The sequence below is a fragment of the Cyrtonyx montezumae genome, unplaced genomic scaffold, assembly GCF_038088225.1.
Source record: "Cyrtonyx montezumae isolate F1298 unplaced genomic scaffold, pur_monq_1.0 scaffold_10, whole genome shotgun sequence".
Taxonomy (NCBI): domain Eukaryota; kingdom Metazoa; phylum Chordata; class Aves; order Galliformes; family Odontophoridae; genus Cyrtonyx; species Cyrtonyx montezumae.
In genome coordinates, this window is record NW_027071826.1 from 33,291,088 (window position 1) to 33,303,549 (window position 12,462).

At 37.2% G+C, this 12,462-nt stretch overlaps 1 protein-coding gene across 1 annotated transcript in view; it reads left to right on the plus strand.

Moving 5' to 3' along the window:
* Positions 1–10,207, plus strand: part of LOC136060349 (cytosolic phospholipase A2 epsilon-like) — a 30,516-nt gene extending 20,309 nt beyond the window's left edge. The window contains exons 12-21 of the mRNA XM_065754788.1: positions 340–475; positions 2,259–2,395; positions 3,531–3,753; positions 4,638–4,752; positions 5,459–5,596; positions 5,870–5,977; positions 6,420–6,611; positions 7,092–7,261; positions 8,636–8,822; positions 9,639–10,207. Of these exons, the coding sequence (XP_065610860.1) occupies positions 340–475; positions 2,259–2,395; positions 3,531–3,753; positions 4,638–4,752; positions 5,459–5,596; positions 5,870–5,977; positions 6,420–6,611; positions 7,092–7,261; positions 8,636–8,822; positions 9,639–9,847 (1,615 nt within the window). The 3' untranslated portion in view covers positions 9,848–10,207. The remainder of the gene's footprint in view (positions 1–339; positions 476–2,258; positions 2,396–3,530; positions 3,754–4,637; positions 4,753–5,458; positions 5,597–5,869; positions 5,978–6,419; positions 6,612–7,091; positions 7,262–8,635; positions 8,823–9,638) is intronic.
* The last annotated feature ends 2,255 nt before the right edge of the window (positions 10,208–12,462 follow it).

A 12,462-nucleotide genomic window follows, 5' to 3' on the forward strand; every position in this document is an offset into this window, starting at 1 on the left:
TGTCAAAACCTGAGAACAGGTAACATCTGTATCATTTGAGTTTTCTGGGATGTCATGGTGACAGAATGGAATGGATACAGAAAAATGCCACCCCTTTTGGTGATCTTTCTGTGATCTGTGGTCTGACTTTTGCACTCCCATTCACAAGAAATCTAAAGCACGTTGGAGACTCCTTTTATCATTGCTACCTCTTGCTGACAATATAAATATTTTTTGTTATTTGATCAACATGAAGACTTTCAGTAGCTTGTTTATGTAGTTTGCAGGCTACCTTCCCTTACAGATCGTGATATTGGCTATAACTGATGCATGCGTTGATTTGTCCATTGTCTGTTCTAGCTCAGGAGGTCTGGATGTGCGCCTGGGTTACAGCCTGTGCAGGGAGGAGCAAGACTTCCTGCAGAAAAGGAAGAAATATGTTGCTGCTGCTCTGAAGAAGATTCTTAATTTGGAGGAGGATCTCAAGGAGCACGAGGCAAGCCATATGGTCCCCAATGACTACTACTCTCCAGCAATCAAAGCCTGGCTTACACACTGAGACAAGAAAATAACAAAGGAGCTTAGTTAATGCCATTCTTCTAGGGCAGGCCTGCAAGAAATAACCAAGAGAACTAGTGGTTGCTCTGTGCAGCAAAGTGGAGATAGCAGGATGTGCCTTCACAGACCCCATGACTTCTCCACAGCTCTCCAGTTTAACCCATTCCTGTTAATGCCTGATGTTGCTTGTGGATCTCAGGAGGAAAATTTATGGTGGGCAGACATGGGAGAGCTGGGGGATGCTGCTTGGGAAACTGCATGCTCTAGCTCAGTAGCAGAGGCAAGGCATTGTTCATGGCTTTTCTGAGAATTTTGAGATGAGAAAGCTATATTTTCTCAGATATCTGAATTAGAAGTGTTTTTGGTTGTTTCTGCAGCAGAAAACGATAACATTGTTGGGAAACTGCTTACTGGAATATAACTGAAAAAAAAAGATTTAATCTTGTAACACGGTTTAGATGTATAGATGAAATTGTTGATTAGAAGTTGAGCTTTGTCACTGTAATCCTGGTTCTTCCACATTTCAGTCATAAGCTTTGTAATGGCTTAAGCCCAGTTACGTTGTTGAAAATCAAAAAATATGAACATAATTGCAAGACTTCTCTTTAGGTGACATTTAAAAGTAATAGAAAACTTTTTACTTAACTGTCTATGGTTTCTTGGGAAAAATGGTTAAAATTGGAAGACTGAAATGATAAGACTAATTTCATTTTTGAAAATATATCATTATTCTGGATCTGCTTTTCATGAATAATTAATCTCAAAGTTTTGAAAATCTCTCTCACATAAACTGTATTTTAAAAAACATTTTAGCCCAAAGGTATCATTAGCATTTTAATTTATGTTGAAAGAGATTGGAAAAGGTAAAGAGGAAAAAAAATGAAATATTCTAATTTTAATTAAGTTTTATTTATTTATTTTTAATTAAGAGTTTTCCTCATTATTTTGTAATTTCCTAGGGGTAGAGCTCTTAGCATGTGTAGGGTAGGAAGAATGTTATTTTTGTTTTTTGAATTTGGTGGGATGGAAGAAATATTTTTTCCTCAGGCTCTATTTGTTGACTTCAGAGCAGTAGATCGTTTGATGAAATTTGAAGTTAACACTGTAAAGGTGTTACTAGACATTTCCCAAACAGCATGTAAGATGTTAATGGAAGCAAATGATACACTAGATTAGGAAAAGATTAAGACAAGAATAGTCTATTGAATTGCACCTGGAATCTAAGAAGCAAAAATAAACAACCCTATCAATGATTGTGCCTCAGGACATGAGGTAATTGCTGGCTTGGGGTCAGGAAGGCTTTGTCTGTTGGGTGGTTTGGCTGATTACAGGGTGCTCTGCATTCTTCTGAGACACTGATCATTGTTAGAGGCAGAATCACAGATCCTTAATCTGCTCTACTATGTCAAATCTTTTTTTTTTTTTTTTTATGATGGCTTCTAATAATACACATTGAGGAAAAATTCCAGGGTGATGAGGTTGATTTCCAATTAAGTAAACAGCCTCCTTCCACCCAATTTGAGTAGGTAAGACATGAGCCTTACCTCTCCTGTCAGTTAGATGGTGACAACAGAAGCCTTCTGCATCACATCCTTTTGCACAGTGATGTCATTGCTTATATCAGTGCCTCTAAACTGTTACTCAATTTCTGCAGTACAATGGCTCATCTCTAACACACAACTGTTTTTTTTTTTGCCTTTCTGCCTTGCTGTGTTGGACAGGTGCCAGTGGTGGCCATCACAACGACTGGGGGCGGGACAAGGTCGCTGACAGCGATGTATGGCAGCCTACTGGGGCTCCAGAAACTCAATCTGTTAGACTGCATTTCTTACATTGGTGGTTTATCTGGTACCACATGGTGAGGATTACCCTAACAAGCTGTATGTTTTCCCTCTCTGCTTGATAGTGTTGATTATTTGTACAGCACCATCAGCTTATAATGAATGCACTTAATAATAAAAAAGCATTTCTATTTTCCCCATGATATGCCATTTCCACTTAGAACAAAGAAATGAAATGTTCTCAATAAGAGATCAATCATCACCACATTGACACAGTCTATGCCTGATATTTTCATGTAAATGCTGTATTACCTTTTCATATTTTATCGATTATACCTTAGACTGAATACAATGAATTTGTCTTTAGACTGGAAATTGAAGAAAGATGGGAAGAAGAATTTATGCCTGCCATTTGCTGGTTAATCTCACTTCCATTTTGGATTTAAAGTGCATCTTCCTCTGGTAAAAGACGTATTTGGGGCTAGTGTAATTAATATTGTTGAAGATGATCCAACAACAAATGATGAGTTACCAGCCTCAGACAGACTGCAACTACTGTTGCTCATTATAAAGTGCTTGCTACTCCCAGTGGGTATACAGCAGATGATGTCATAATGTAAAGAACTATTAAGAATTAATCTATATGGGTTTTAGTCAGCTTCACTCCTCTATACTCTGTTGGAAGTGAAGTTGGCTCTTGCATTGAGTTGATTAGTCTAAAATGTAATGTCAGATTAGTCTAAGTATTCTTTCAATTTCTCTGTATGCATGTGGAGATCTTGGTGTACCTGTCTGCGTTGTGACTTCAAGGAAACAATAAGAATTGTCCAACCAGAACATGCCACAGTCAGAAGAACTGCCCAGTGTTATCACTGGCAGGAGCCAGTAGCAAATATTAGGGGATAAGTTAAGACTAGGGCAAACTTGTAAGGTTTTCTGAGCACTTATGTAGTCTATATTTAATAGTCATGCCAGATTTTTCTCTCTTGAATTTCTTATACTATTTTTGAGCCCACAAAATCTTATCATCAAAATGAAGGAAATTTGGGAGAGGATATGTTTGCTTTCAAAATGAAAGGACTTTAGGATGTTTTAGCTTTCAGTTGTGAACCCTATATGAAGTCAAACAAGCAAACAGGTTGCACAAATGTTCTCTGAAGCCGTACCACAGCATCAGCCTTCTTTCATTATTTCCTTCTAATGTTTCTTCAGGACAATGGCAAACTTGTATGAAGAAGCTGACTGGTCAGAAAAATATCTGGAAGATGCAATCAAGGAAGCTCGCAAGCAAGTAACCAAAAACAAGATCTGCTGTTTTTCCTTGGATTGTCTGAAGTACTACTACAATGACTTGATGGAGAGGGTTAAAGAAGGACGTAACACATCTTTCATAGACTTATGGGGGCTTGTAATTGAATCTATGCTACATGATAAGGTATTACTCTCTTTTTTTCCTCTAGAAACTTGATGAACATCTATGATTACATAGGAAAAATAAATAAATCTTGGGATGACATTAAGCGCTACTAACACAAATAGTTCATTATATGCTCAATATAGAGATTAATTATTAAAGCACTGCTCTCAATATTTAAGGCAAGGTTTACCTTGAAGGAGCAGTGGCATTCAGTCAAAGGTGTGTTCTCTCTTCTGCAAAATAGTTTAAAAAAATCCATATGAAAAATATTTAGAAATGTAAAACTCATCGCTCTAGACATTAAATATTCTAGACAATAAATATTCAAAAATTAGAAATAACTTATTTCACTGGCATAATTTAATATATTCATTTAGAAAGCCTTAGCTAAAGGCTTTTTCATGTTGGGATGATTCCCATGTTGGGAAGACCACTCTTTAAATGTTTTGTCAAATTTTAAGAAAGATCAATAGAAATATTTATATTTTTAGAATAGTATTAAGGAATTTCCTTCTAGTTTATTCTTATACAAGGAAGTTTTGTGTTGTCATGTGCAATACGATATATTCTTATGAATATAGCTACAAAGCGCAGTAAAATATAATAAACTCTGTTACATGTGCTTCAGCCAAAAAAAGTACTTTACATTTCACTTATCCGCATACTTCTTTCTGGGAACTGTTTTTCCCTTGCTAAATCTGCACTCTGCATGTTCCAGAATCTGAGAACCCCTATATAATAGCTGATGCTTAGTGGATACTTACTCTATTTGGGATATACAAAAGCAGATATTTCTGAACAGTCCAATGAGATTAAAACAGGAATATATAAAGCTTGTAGTTCACATTATATCAAGTGCAAATTGTCACTTCAATCCGTTAACAAATTTTAATCAAAACCAGAAAGATGAACACAGACTCTCAGATCAGCGGCAGGCAGTGGAAAATGGGCAGAACCCGTTGCCCATTTATGTGGCCATCAACCTCAAGTCCAACTACAGTGCTCAGGCATTCAGAGGTAATGGTTATAATCTACATTTCTTATTTTTTTTTTATAACATAAATAATCTAAATGCATGTAATCAATTCCAGTATTGTCCATTCATTATAATCACAAAAAGCTCATTTCTCTGTTGTAAAAAAACAAACAACAACAACAAAAAAAAACCCAAACAAACAAAAAAGCCCAAACATATTTAGACAAAAGAAGATGCCACTATTGCAATTTATCCTGGTCACAAAAATTTTTAAATTCATTCCTGTGATGATTCCACCTATTCCCATTTTGAACAGTTAGGATCTTTGATTTTTTGGATCCAGTGGCAGGAAAATGCTATTGGTTTTCGTGCTGTTTATTTAATATCAGCAGCTGAGTGCTGTCACTGTTACCCTGAAGGGACAAAGTTATACATGAGCAATACACACTTTTAAGCAGGACTAACTATAGGGAATGCTAATGGCTTTATTCAGACTGAAGTTTTTCTGCAGAAAAGCTGTATCTATCTTCTGTATCTAAAGACTTCACAGCCTATGACCACCCACTCTTGAAGTGAAAGAAACATTATGTTCTCCCAGGGTGTAGGTACTGTGAGCAGTATAAATACAGCCAATAACTCTTGAACTCATGACCTAGATAGTGTCTGTTTCATTTGTTCCTGTTCTCTGACTATTCTGTGTAGCAGTAGTTAATGCATTATTGCCTTTTCTGACTGTTGTATCCATAGAGTGGTTGGAGTTCACTCCTTATGAAGTCAGTCTCATGAAATATGGAGCATCTATCCGTGCAGAACATTTTGGAAGTGAATTCTTTATGGGAAGGCTTGTGAAGAGGCTCCCAGAGACTCGGATCTGCTACATGCAAGGTGAGTATTGCATAGAAAGCAAAGCAGCTCACTTGAAAGAGAGCTTGTGCTTGTGAGCACATGATGTGTGGAGGACAACCCTGGGAAGGCACCAGCAAACAGGTTAGGCAGGTGTGAGACTGTATTAGTAAGGACATACTGAGGAAGTATGCCCGTGGAGATGGCCATCTGGGTAGAGGAAGTATCAAAGGGGAATACTGAAGGTATGTACCAATTAAAATTCTTCCAAAACTATTCCATCAATCAGCTTATGTTCTCTCTTTCATGTTACAGGCATGTGGAGTAGTATATTTTCCATAGATGTGATGTATGTCTGGAATTTGGCTGCTGATTCAGAGGATTTCTGGTTTAGATGGACCAGAGACAGAGTAAAAGATATTGGTGAGATTTTTGTGTTTTTTGCCACCAGATTGATTGTGTCCTTAAGTTAGCTAATGTTTAAGGCTAAGTGATATTAGCATGTTTTCTGGATTGTCCTGTTCAAAGGCCAATGCTATCAGCTTCTCTTTTGGATTTCAGCTCTCCCCTGCACCACACAGTGGAGGTGCGCATCATTCAGGGTGTATGAGGGTAGTGCTTAATGCCTGGAAGCTTGCTGCCTGTAGGTAGCCCACATTTAATTCACAGTGTAACTCTGAGTTCTATTTGGAAGTACAGCTCAGGGCTTATTGCCATGTTTGTTTTACCTTCAGACTGGTGATGGTGACAACTGAGGTGGTTTTTTTTTGTTTTTTTTTTTTTGTTTTTTTCAGATACCGATTTTTATTTATTTATTTATTTTGTGAAAAGTGTCCTAAACTCAGAAATACTTTCCTTCTTGCAGAGGAAGAACCCTTTCTGTCCATGAATCCTTATGAGGTAGACACGTGTCTGCTCACTCCCTCATCCACCTTCTCTTCTGTTCTGCGAGATGTCTTAACGGGGCGCCCAACCATTGCACAGTATCCCAATTTTATCAGAGGCTTACAGATGCACAGCAAGTACCTGGAGAGTGATGGATTTTCTACCTGGAAAGGCACAGTAACATAGCATGTTTTTCAGCAGCATTTTTTTTAAGGTTTATGTTTGAGAATCCATTTAGGATTTCCAATGCAGAGGAAGAGATAGGGCTGACTTCTGAAACTCCACTTCTCCCTTCCATAAAAAGAAGAAATGGAAGCCAGATTTGACATGCATTTCAGTTTACTGTTACAGTGGGGAGGTGGTGGTGCTATAAAAATTCAGTGTGACCAGGGATCACGTTCAATGGACAACATGAACTTACCCAGAAAAAAGAGAGGCATCTACCCTATATGGCCTAGAGATGCATGATGTGTCCAAGGAGGAAGGAAAAAGCTGTGCTGTGTCATTTATTCTTATAAATCAATGCTGCTTGTGAATCAGCAAAGGAAGCCAGGAGAAATTGAGGGCAGAATTCTGTTCTTTTCTCTGACTGTTTCTTTGTAGGAAATTAATATTGTTTTAGACTTATTGACAAGAAGTATTTGTGTTTCAGACACAGTGATAGACTGCTTCCCAAATAAACTGATGGAAACAGCTAATGATGAGCTTTCCCTGGTTGATACTGGATTTTTCATCAATACCAGCTACCCACCACTTTTGAGATCAAAAAGGGAGGTGGATGTCATCCTGCATTTAAATTACAGTGGAGGATCCCAGACACTGGTAAGAAAAGCCCATCATATTGGAGATCCTTTTCCTTCATGTCTATTTCAGTCTACAGCATTTATCAGTTAAAACAACTAACTTTCCAATACTGGAATGGGAAGAATCAAACTTTTTATTGTTTCTACCACCACTTCGGTGATGATTTTCTCTTTGTGCCTGAAATTGTCACTCATACTCTCTGAGGGAAGTTACCTGTCCTTCTAGTCCTCTGCTTAAGCCAAGAGCCTAGCAGTAGATGTTATTACTTTGACAAATATATAATTAAAAGAGTGAACTACTATGAAGAATTATTTAAATTATTTCAAGAATTACAGATCCTGTTTGAGGATATTGCTCTACTTTAAGGTAATAATGGAAATATGTGGAACTGCCAATAATGCTGCAACACCCTTCCTAGTTGCCAGTGTGCTCAGTATGCTTTTCTATTCTGTGTTTCTGAAAAATAGGAACTGGATTGATGTTACAAAAGATGATGACATGATTTATTACTTGAATTACTAGAATGATTTCTCAGTAGCAAAAGAGGATGGTTGGAGACAGTGGAGGATGGATATCAGTGTTTTAAAATCAACAAAGTCTTTACTGCAGTGGACACAAAGTTTTTGAAGGGATGATTAAGGAATTATCTGGATCTCTGATACTGATTTTTGGTTACCTTTGAATTGATGAAAATTACAAAGATAATCAAAGTCCTGACAAGGTTTTAATACATTACATAGGAAAATCTATGTAGTTCTAGGCTTGTCTCATACTAGTCATGAAAATGGACTAGCTGAAGCTGGACTTGATTAATAATGACAAGTTTAATGTTGCATGCATAGTAAGATAAGTCTATGTTCATTTTTATAATTATAGTAAGTATAGCTGTGTAATCAAACTGTTTCCTTTGAGATCAATAGGTACGTTGATAAATATTATTTGTTAATAGAGAATCATTTTTAAACAATCACAAACCATGCAGAGGATGGAAAGACTGGAGAAGTGAAAAATATTGAAGAGGTGAAGACAGTGATGCAGAATATCTGGACTGACTGGTTCCTTCTCCGTTCTTGCATATTTTCTTTTCCTTTCCCTTCTGAATCCATTTAGAGAAACTTTAGCTAGAACCACAAAACCAGTACTCTGGCTTTTGGCTTTATTTGCAGGTTTCTAGAAAGTGAATGTTTTATTGTTTTGCCTGAAGCAGTAAAGAAAATAAAATAAGCTATAAAGTATGGTTTGGTTATGGTCATATTTAAGAAACTTTACATCATCCCAGAGGAATATCCAAGCCTTGAAATATTACTATTAGCTGCTGGAGCTTAAAAAATGTTAAGTACAATTCTCTGGATCTTTTTTGAGTTATTGTTATTTTTATTTTTATTAATTCAGCCTCTGGATCAGATTGCAAAATATATATCAGGGCAAGGAATTCCATTTCCCAAGATTGAGCTAAGTGATGAAGACAGGGAAAACTTGAAGGAATGTTATGTGTTTGAAGATGCTGACAGTCCACAAGTTCCAACGGTGCTCTTTTTCCCCTTAGTGAATGACACCTTCAAGCACTACAAAGCTCCTGGTGAGTCATCTGTATCTTCCAGTTTTAATAAAGAGTCACTTGGCTGGTTTTCCCTCTCCCTTTCATATCTTAGCTCTCACTGTTGTCTCTGATGTTCTTTCTAATTGACATAATCAGTCTCATCACTGATAAAAAGAACTGCTCTGTACTAGTATCTCTGAACCAAGCAAACCACAGAAACTCATCTAACACGTTTAGGATGAAAACAGGCATTTATTCCACAGGAGTTACTTGAGGTAGCAAGAAGGTAAGTCTTCCAAAATACATACAGTATGGGTAGCAGTCCTCAAGCTGTCACACTATATTGACATGTACTTCTTATGTACCCGTGCTCGCAAAAAGAAATGGAGCCTTCTAGTGGTTTTGGTGGTAGTCTGTCTTCATCCCAATTCAGACCTGAATGGACTGGGATTTTATTTTTTTTTCCCACTATGAAATGTCCTCTCTTTGAGGGTCATCATTTCTATCAAATTTCCAGTAAGCACTGTTATTTCATTCAGTCTTCCTTCTGCTTCATCTTTTCTAGTTTGAATAAGAAAGTCTTCATGTTTTCTAAGTGGTAGTCTACAAGTGCTTCTGCTGATAATGGGTTGCGTTCTTATTTCAAGCCGTTTGGATATAGTTCAGTCTTGGACAGATGCTTGATGCAGAGTGTGAAATATATGATGCTACTGAACTCCTTTCACATCCCTCTGGCAAATCACCTCTTCCCCTTCAAATCTCCCTTTTCTAACTAGAATTACATAAGCAACTGATATTAATTACATGCTGTGTTAAAATCTTACTGTTGCCTCTTGTGTTGTTTTTGTTTCTCAGGTGTGGAAAGGAGTCCTGAAGAGCTGGCTGAAGGCAAAGTTGATGTTTGCAGTATTCTCTCCCCATTTACAACAAGGGAGGTCTGTTTTAGTGAAGAGAATTTTGACAAACTGGTGAAACTGACTGATTACAATGTGCTGAATAATGAAAAGTTGATTATTCAGGCCTTGCGTATGGCAGTGGCACGGAGGAAGCAAAGGAACTACTAGCCACCATTTGGTAGCTTTAACCTTCCACGTGATATCTCTTGGGTTGTCTGTCATCTAGTGAGATTAGAATGTTTGATGCTTGCCACTCTAATCTGCGGTTGAAATTGCATCACCTCAAGGATTTGCTGGACTCCAATCCATTCCATTTAAATGACTGTTCAGATGGGCAGAATGGAATTCACAGTGGTTTAATCAAAAACAAACTTCAAAACAGAATATTTACATTGTTTTGTTACCTTGTTTCTTGGCCAATGGAGATATATACCATATAATTTAATATAGTATTTTCTGCGATTATAATGAAATAATGTAGCACATTAAAAATGTGAATCAAACCAGTATTCATGTTTTTCTATGTGACCAAACCCTTGAACTAGGATCTCTCTGATCAGTAGCTTATTGATTGTTTGTCTTGCTTATCTTAATCACTGACACTCTGAAGTTGTCATCTCTGATGTGATTGCTTACAATGAGATTTTTAAAGTTCAACTTTTTTTCAAATTTCACTAGCCTTTGAAAATACGTGTTGTTTTTAAGTCGCTATCAGTGTTAAAGAAAATAATAAATAAATCTACAAAGCTTAGACCATCAATTAAAAGAAAACTTAAATAGCTCTGAATTAGGTCGTCATTGTTTCATACTGTCATAATTGTTCTGTGAATAGCATTTTAAAGGACCACTTATATTCAGCGTAAGTAGTTGCCACATCTACCAACATCTACCAACTCCTTCGATTTTTCTCTTGGAGTTGCTGCCTGTGCTGTGTCTCATCTTCACCTGCCTTGACTGTTCCTGTCAACAGTCCATCTTCCAATGTTTCAGAGGATGGGAAGTGGCTGATAGCTGGTGCATAGGATATGGCAATGCAAGAAGACCTTTTGAGCAACCTTCCAGATATAGTTTTTGTAATTATTCAATGTTTTCCTGCAAATAGTCTTTTGTAGGGATTATACTGGAAGAGTGATTTCCTGCTGTCAAAAATCCTAAAGATCTTCTGGAGGAAGCTGTTTACCAGAGGCAGTCTTCCTACAGCTCTGCAATAGGGTGATAACAAATTGTCTTTCGCAACAGCAGCTCTACACAGTGATACATAAAGAGACTGTTCACAGCAGCTCAAATAATGCTTGGGGTTGTCTCACCGTTGGTAATAAGAGTTTTACTTTTATTATGAATATTAGGCAAACTCTCCAGGGTAGGACAGCTGTTGAGATCAGGAGAGTCTTGATTATGCTCTGAAGCAACAAATTTATTTTTATGGAACAAAAGTTCTAGGAAATGGGACAAAAAGTCTTCTGTGCTATGGGACAAACAGCTGATGGTGCATTCAGAGCAATTTGGGTGGTGGAAGATGGGTATTGTGCTATGTTCTTCACCTATGAGAGCGTTAATTTTGTTTATTCTAGTACAACACTGCTAAGAATATGGTGTAACCCTGTTTCCAGGTGCAGTATTGCATGTTGAAACTGAGATTATTAGCCTTGCATGTTGTGAAGCAACTGCAATTGTGATTCAGTTCCAGAACACTGGAATCAGTCAAGGGGATTACTCTGGATCTTTTCTAGATATCTTTGGTTTGATGTGTGTTTTCTAGGCCTTCTGGGTGAAAATAAAGCAGAGAAGGGCAGAAAATCTTTCTATCTATTTTACAGGGAAAATTTAACAGCAGAGGAGAGAAAAGCCAGATTGGTTCATGACACAACCTGAGACTCATTAACCAACTTTTCATCAGGACTAATTAGTACACCTCCTACATAACTATGAAAAATTGCTTAAAAGGCGTAGCTGTGCTGATTTCCAAATCAGCCTTGGGGTATCTCTGCATCATGCTCTGTTCATAGGGAACTCACTCGCCTTTCCTTCTCTGAGGGGATTCCTCCTGCTCTCAGATTGCTCCATGGCTCTTCTCTCTATATTTCCACTGTTTCAATGTCACCTGTTCAAAGCAGAGTGCCCAAAATGTTCCTGATAAAAGTGATAAAGCCTGCAATAGGCTTAAAACCAAACTGTCTGTCATCTTTCAGGCACTATTTCCTTTGACGTCTGCTTCTTGTGGTCTCTTTGTCATCCATTCTTCATCTGTTTAGCATTTGTCTGGGTGACAATTGTTACACCCAGTTCTTACGTTTATAGAATCTTTGAATGTCAAACATTTTATTGAATTCAAGTTATACAATATCTGTAGAATTACCATAATCAATTCTTATTTCACTGCAAAGTGAAATGAAATTTTGGTCCATTTTTTTAGTTTAAATTTAATAATAGCAAGGAAATTTTTTTGTTTTTTTTTAAAGGGATGATCTCATGCGATGCTAACAGTGCCCTGCAGAGTGAGTCTTGTAAATGCAAGGACATAAGATTATGCTAGAACACGAAGAATAAGTAACATTAATTTCAAGTGACATCATCCAAATGTACTCCCTTTGAGATTATTCATTTATGTATTTTAATTTAGATACACAAAGTAAGAAATTTTGAGAAAGTGAATGAGCATTTAAAGCTTTGCCTCTACCGTGGAAATTTTCGTGTAGTCTCAACAGCTGATTTGGAAATTTTTATGCAATATTTTTCACTACAGTAACCAGTTGGCTAGAACAGCTTACTGCCTGAGAGCAGCA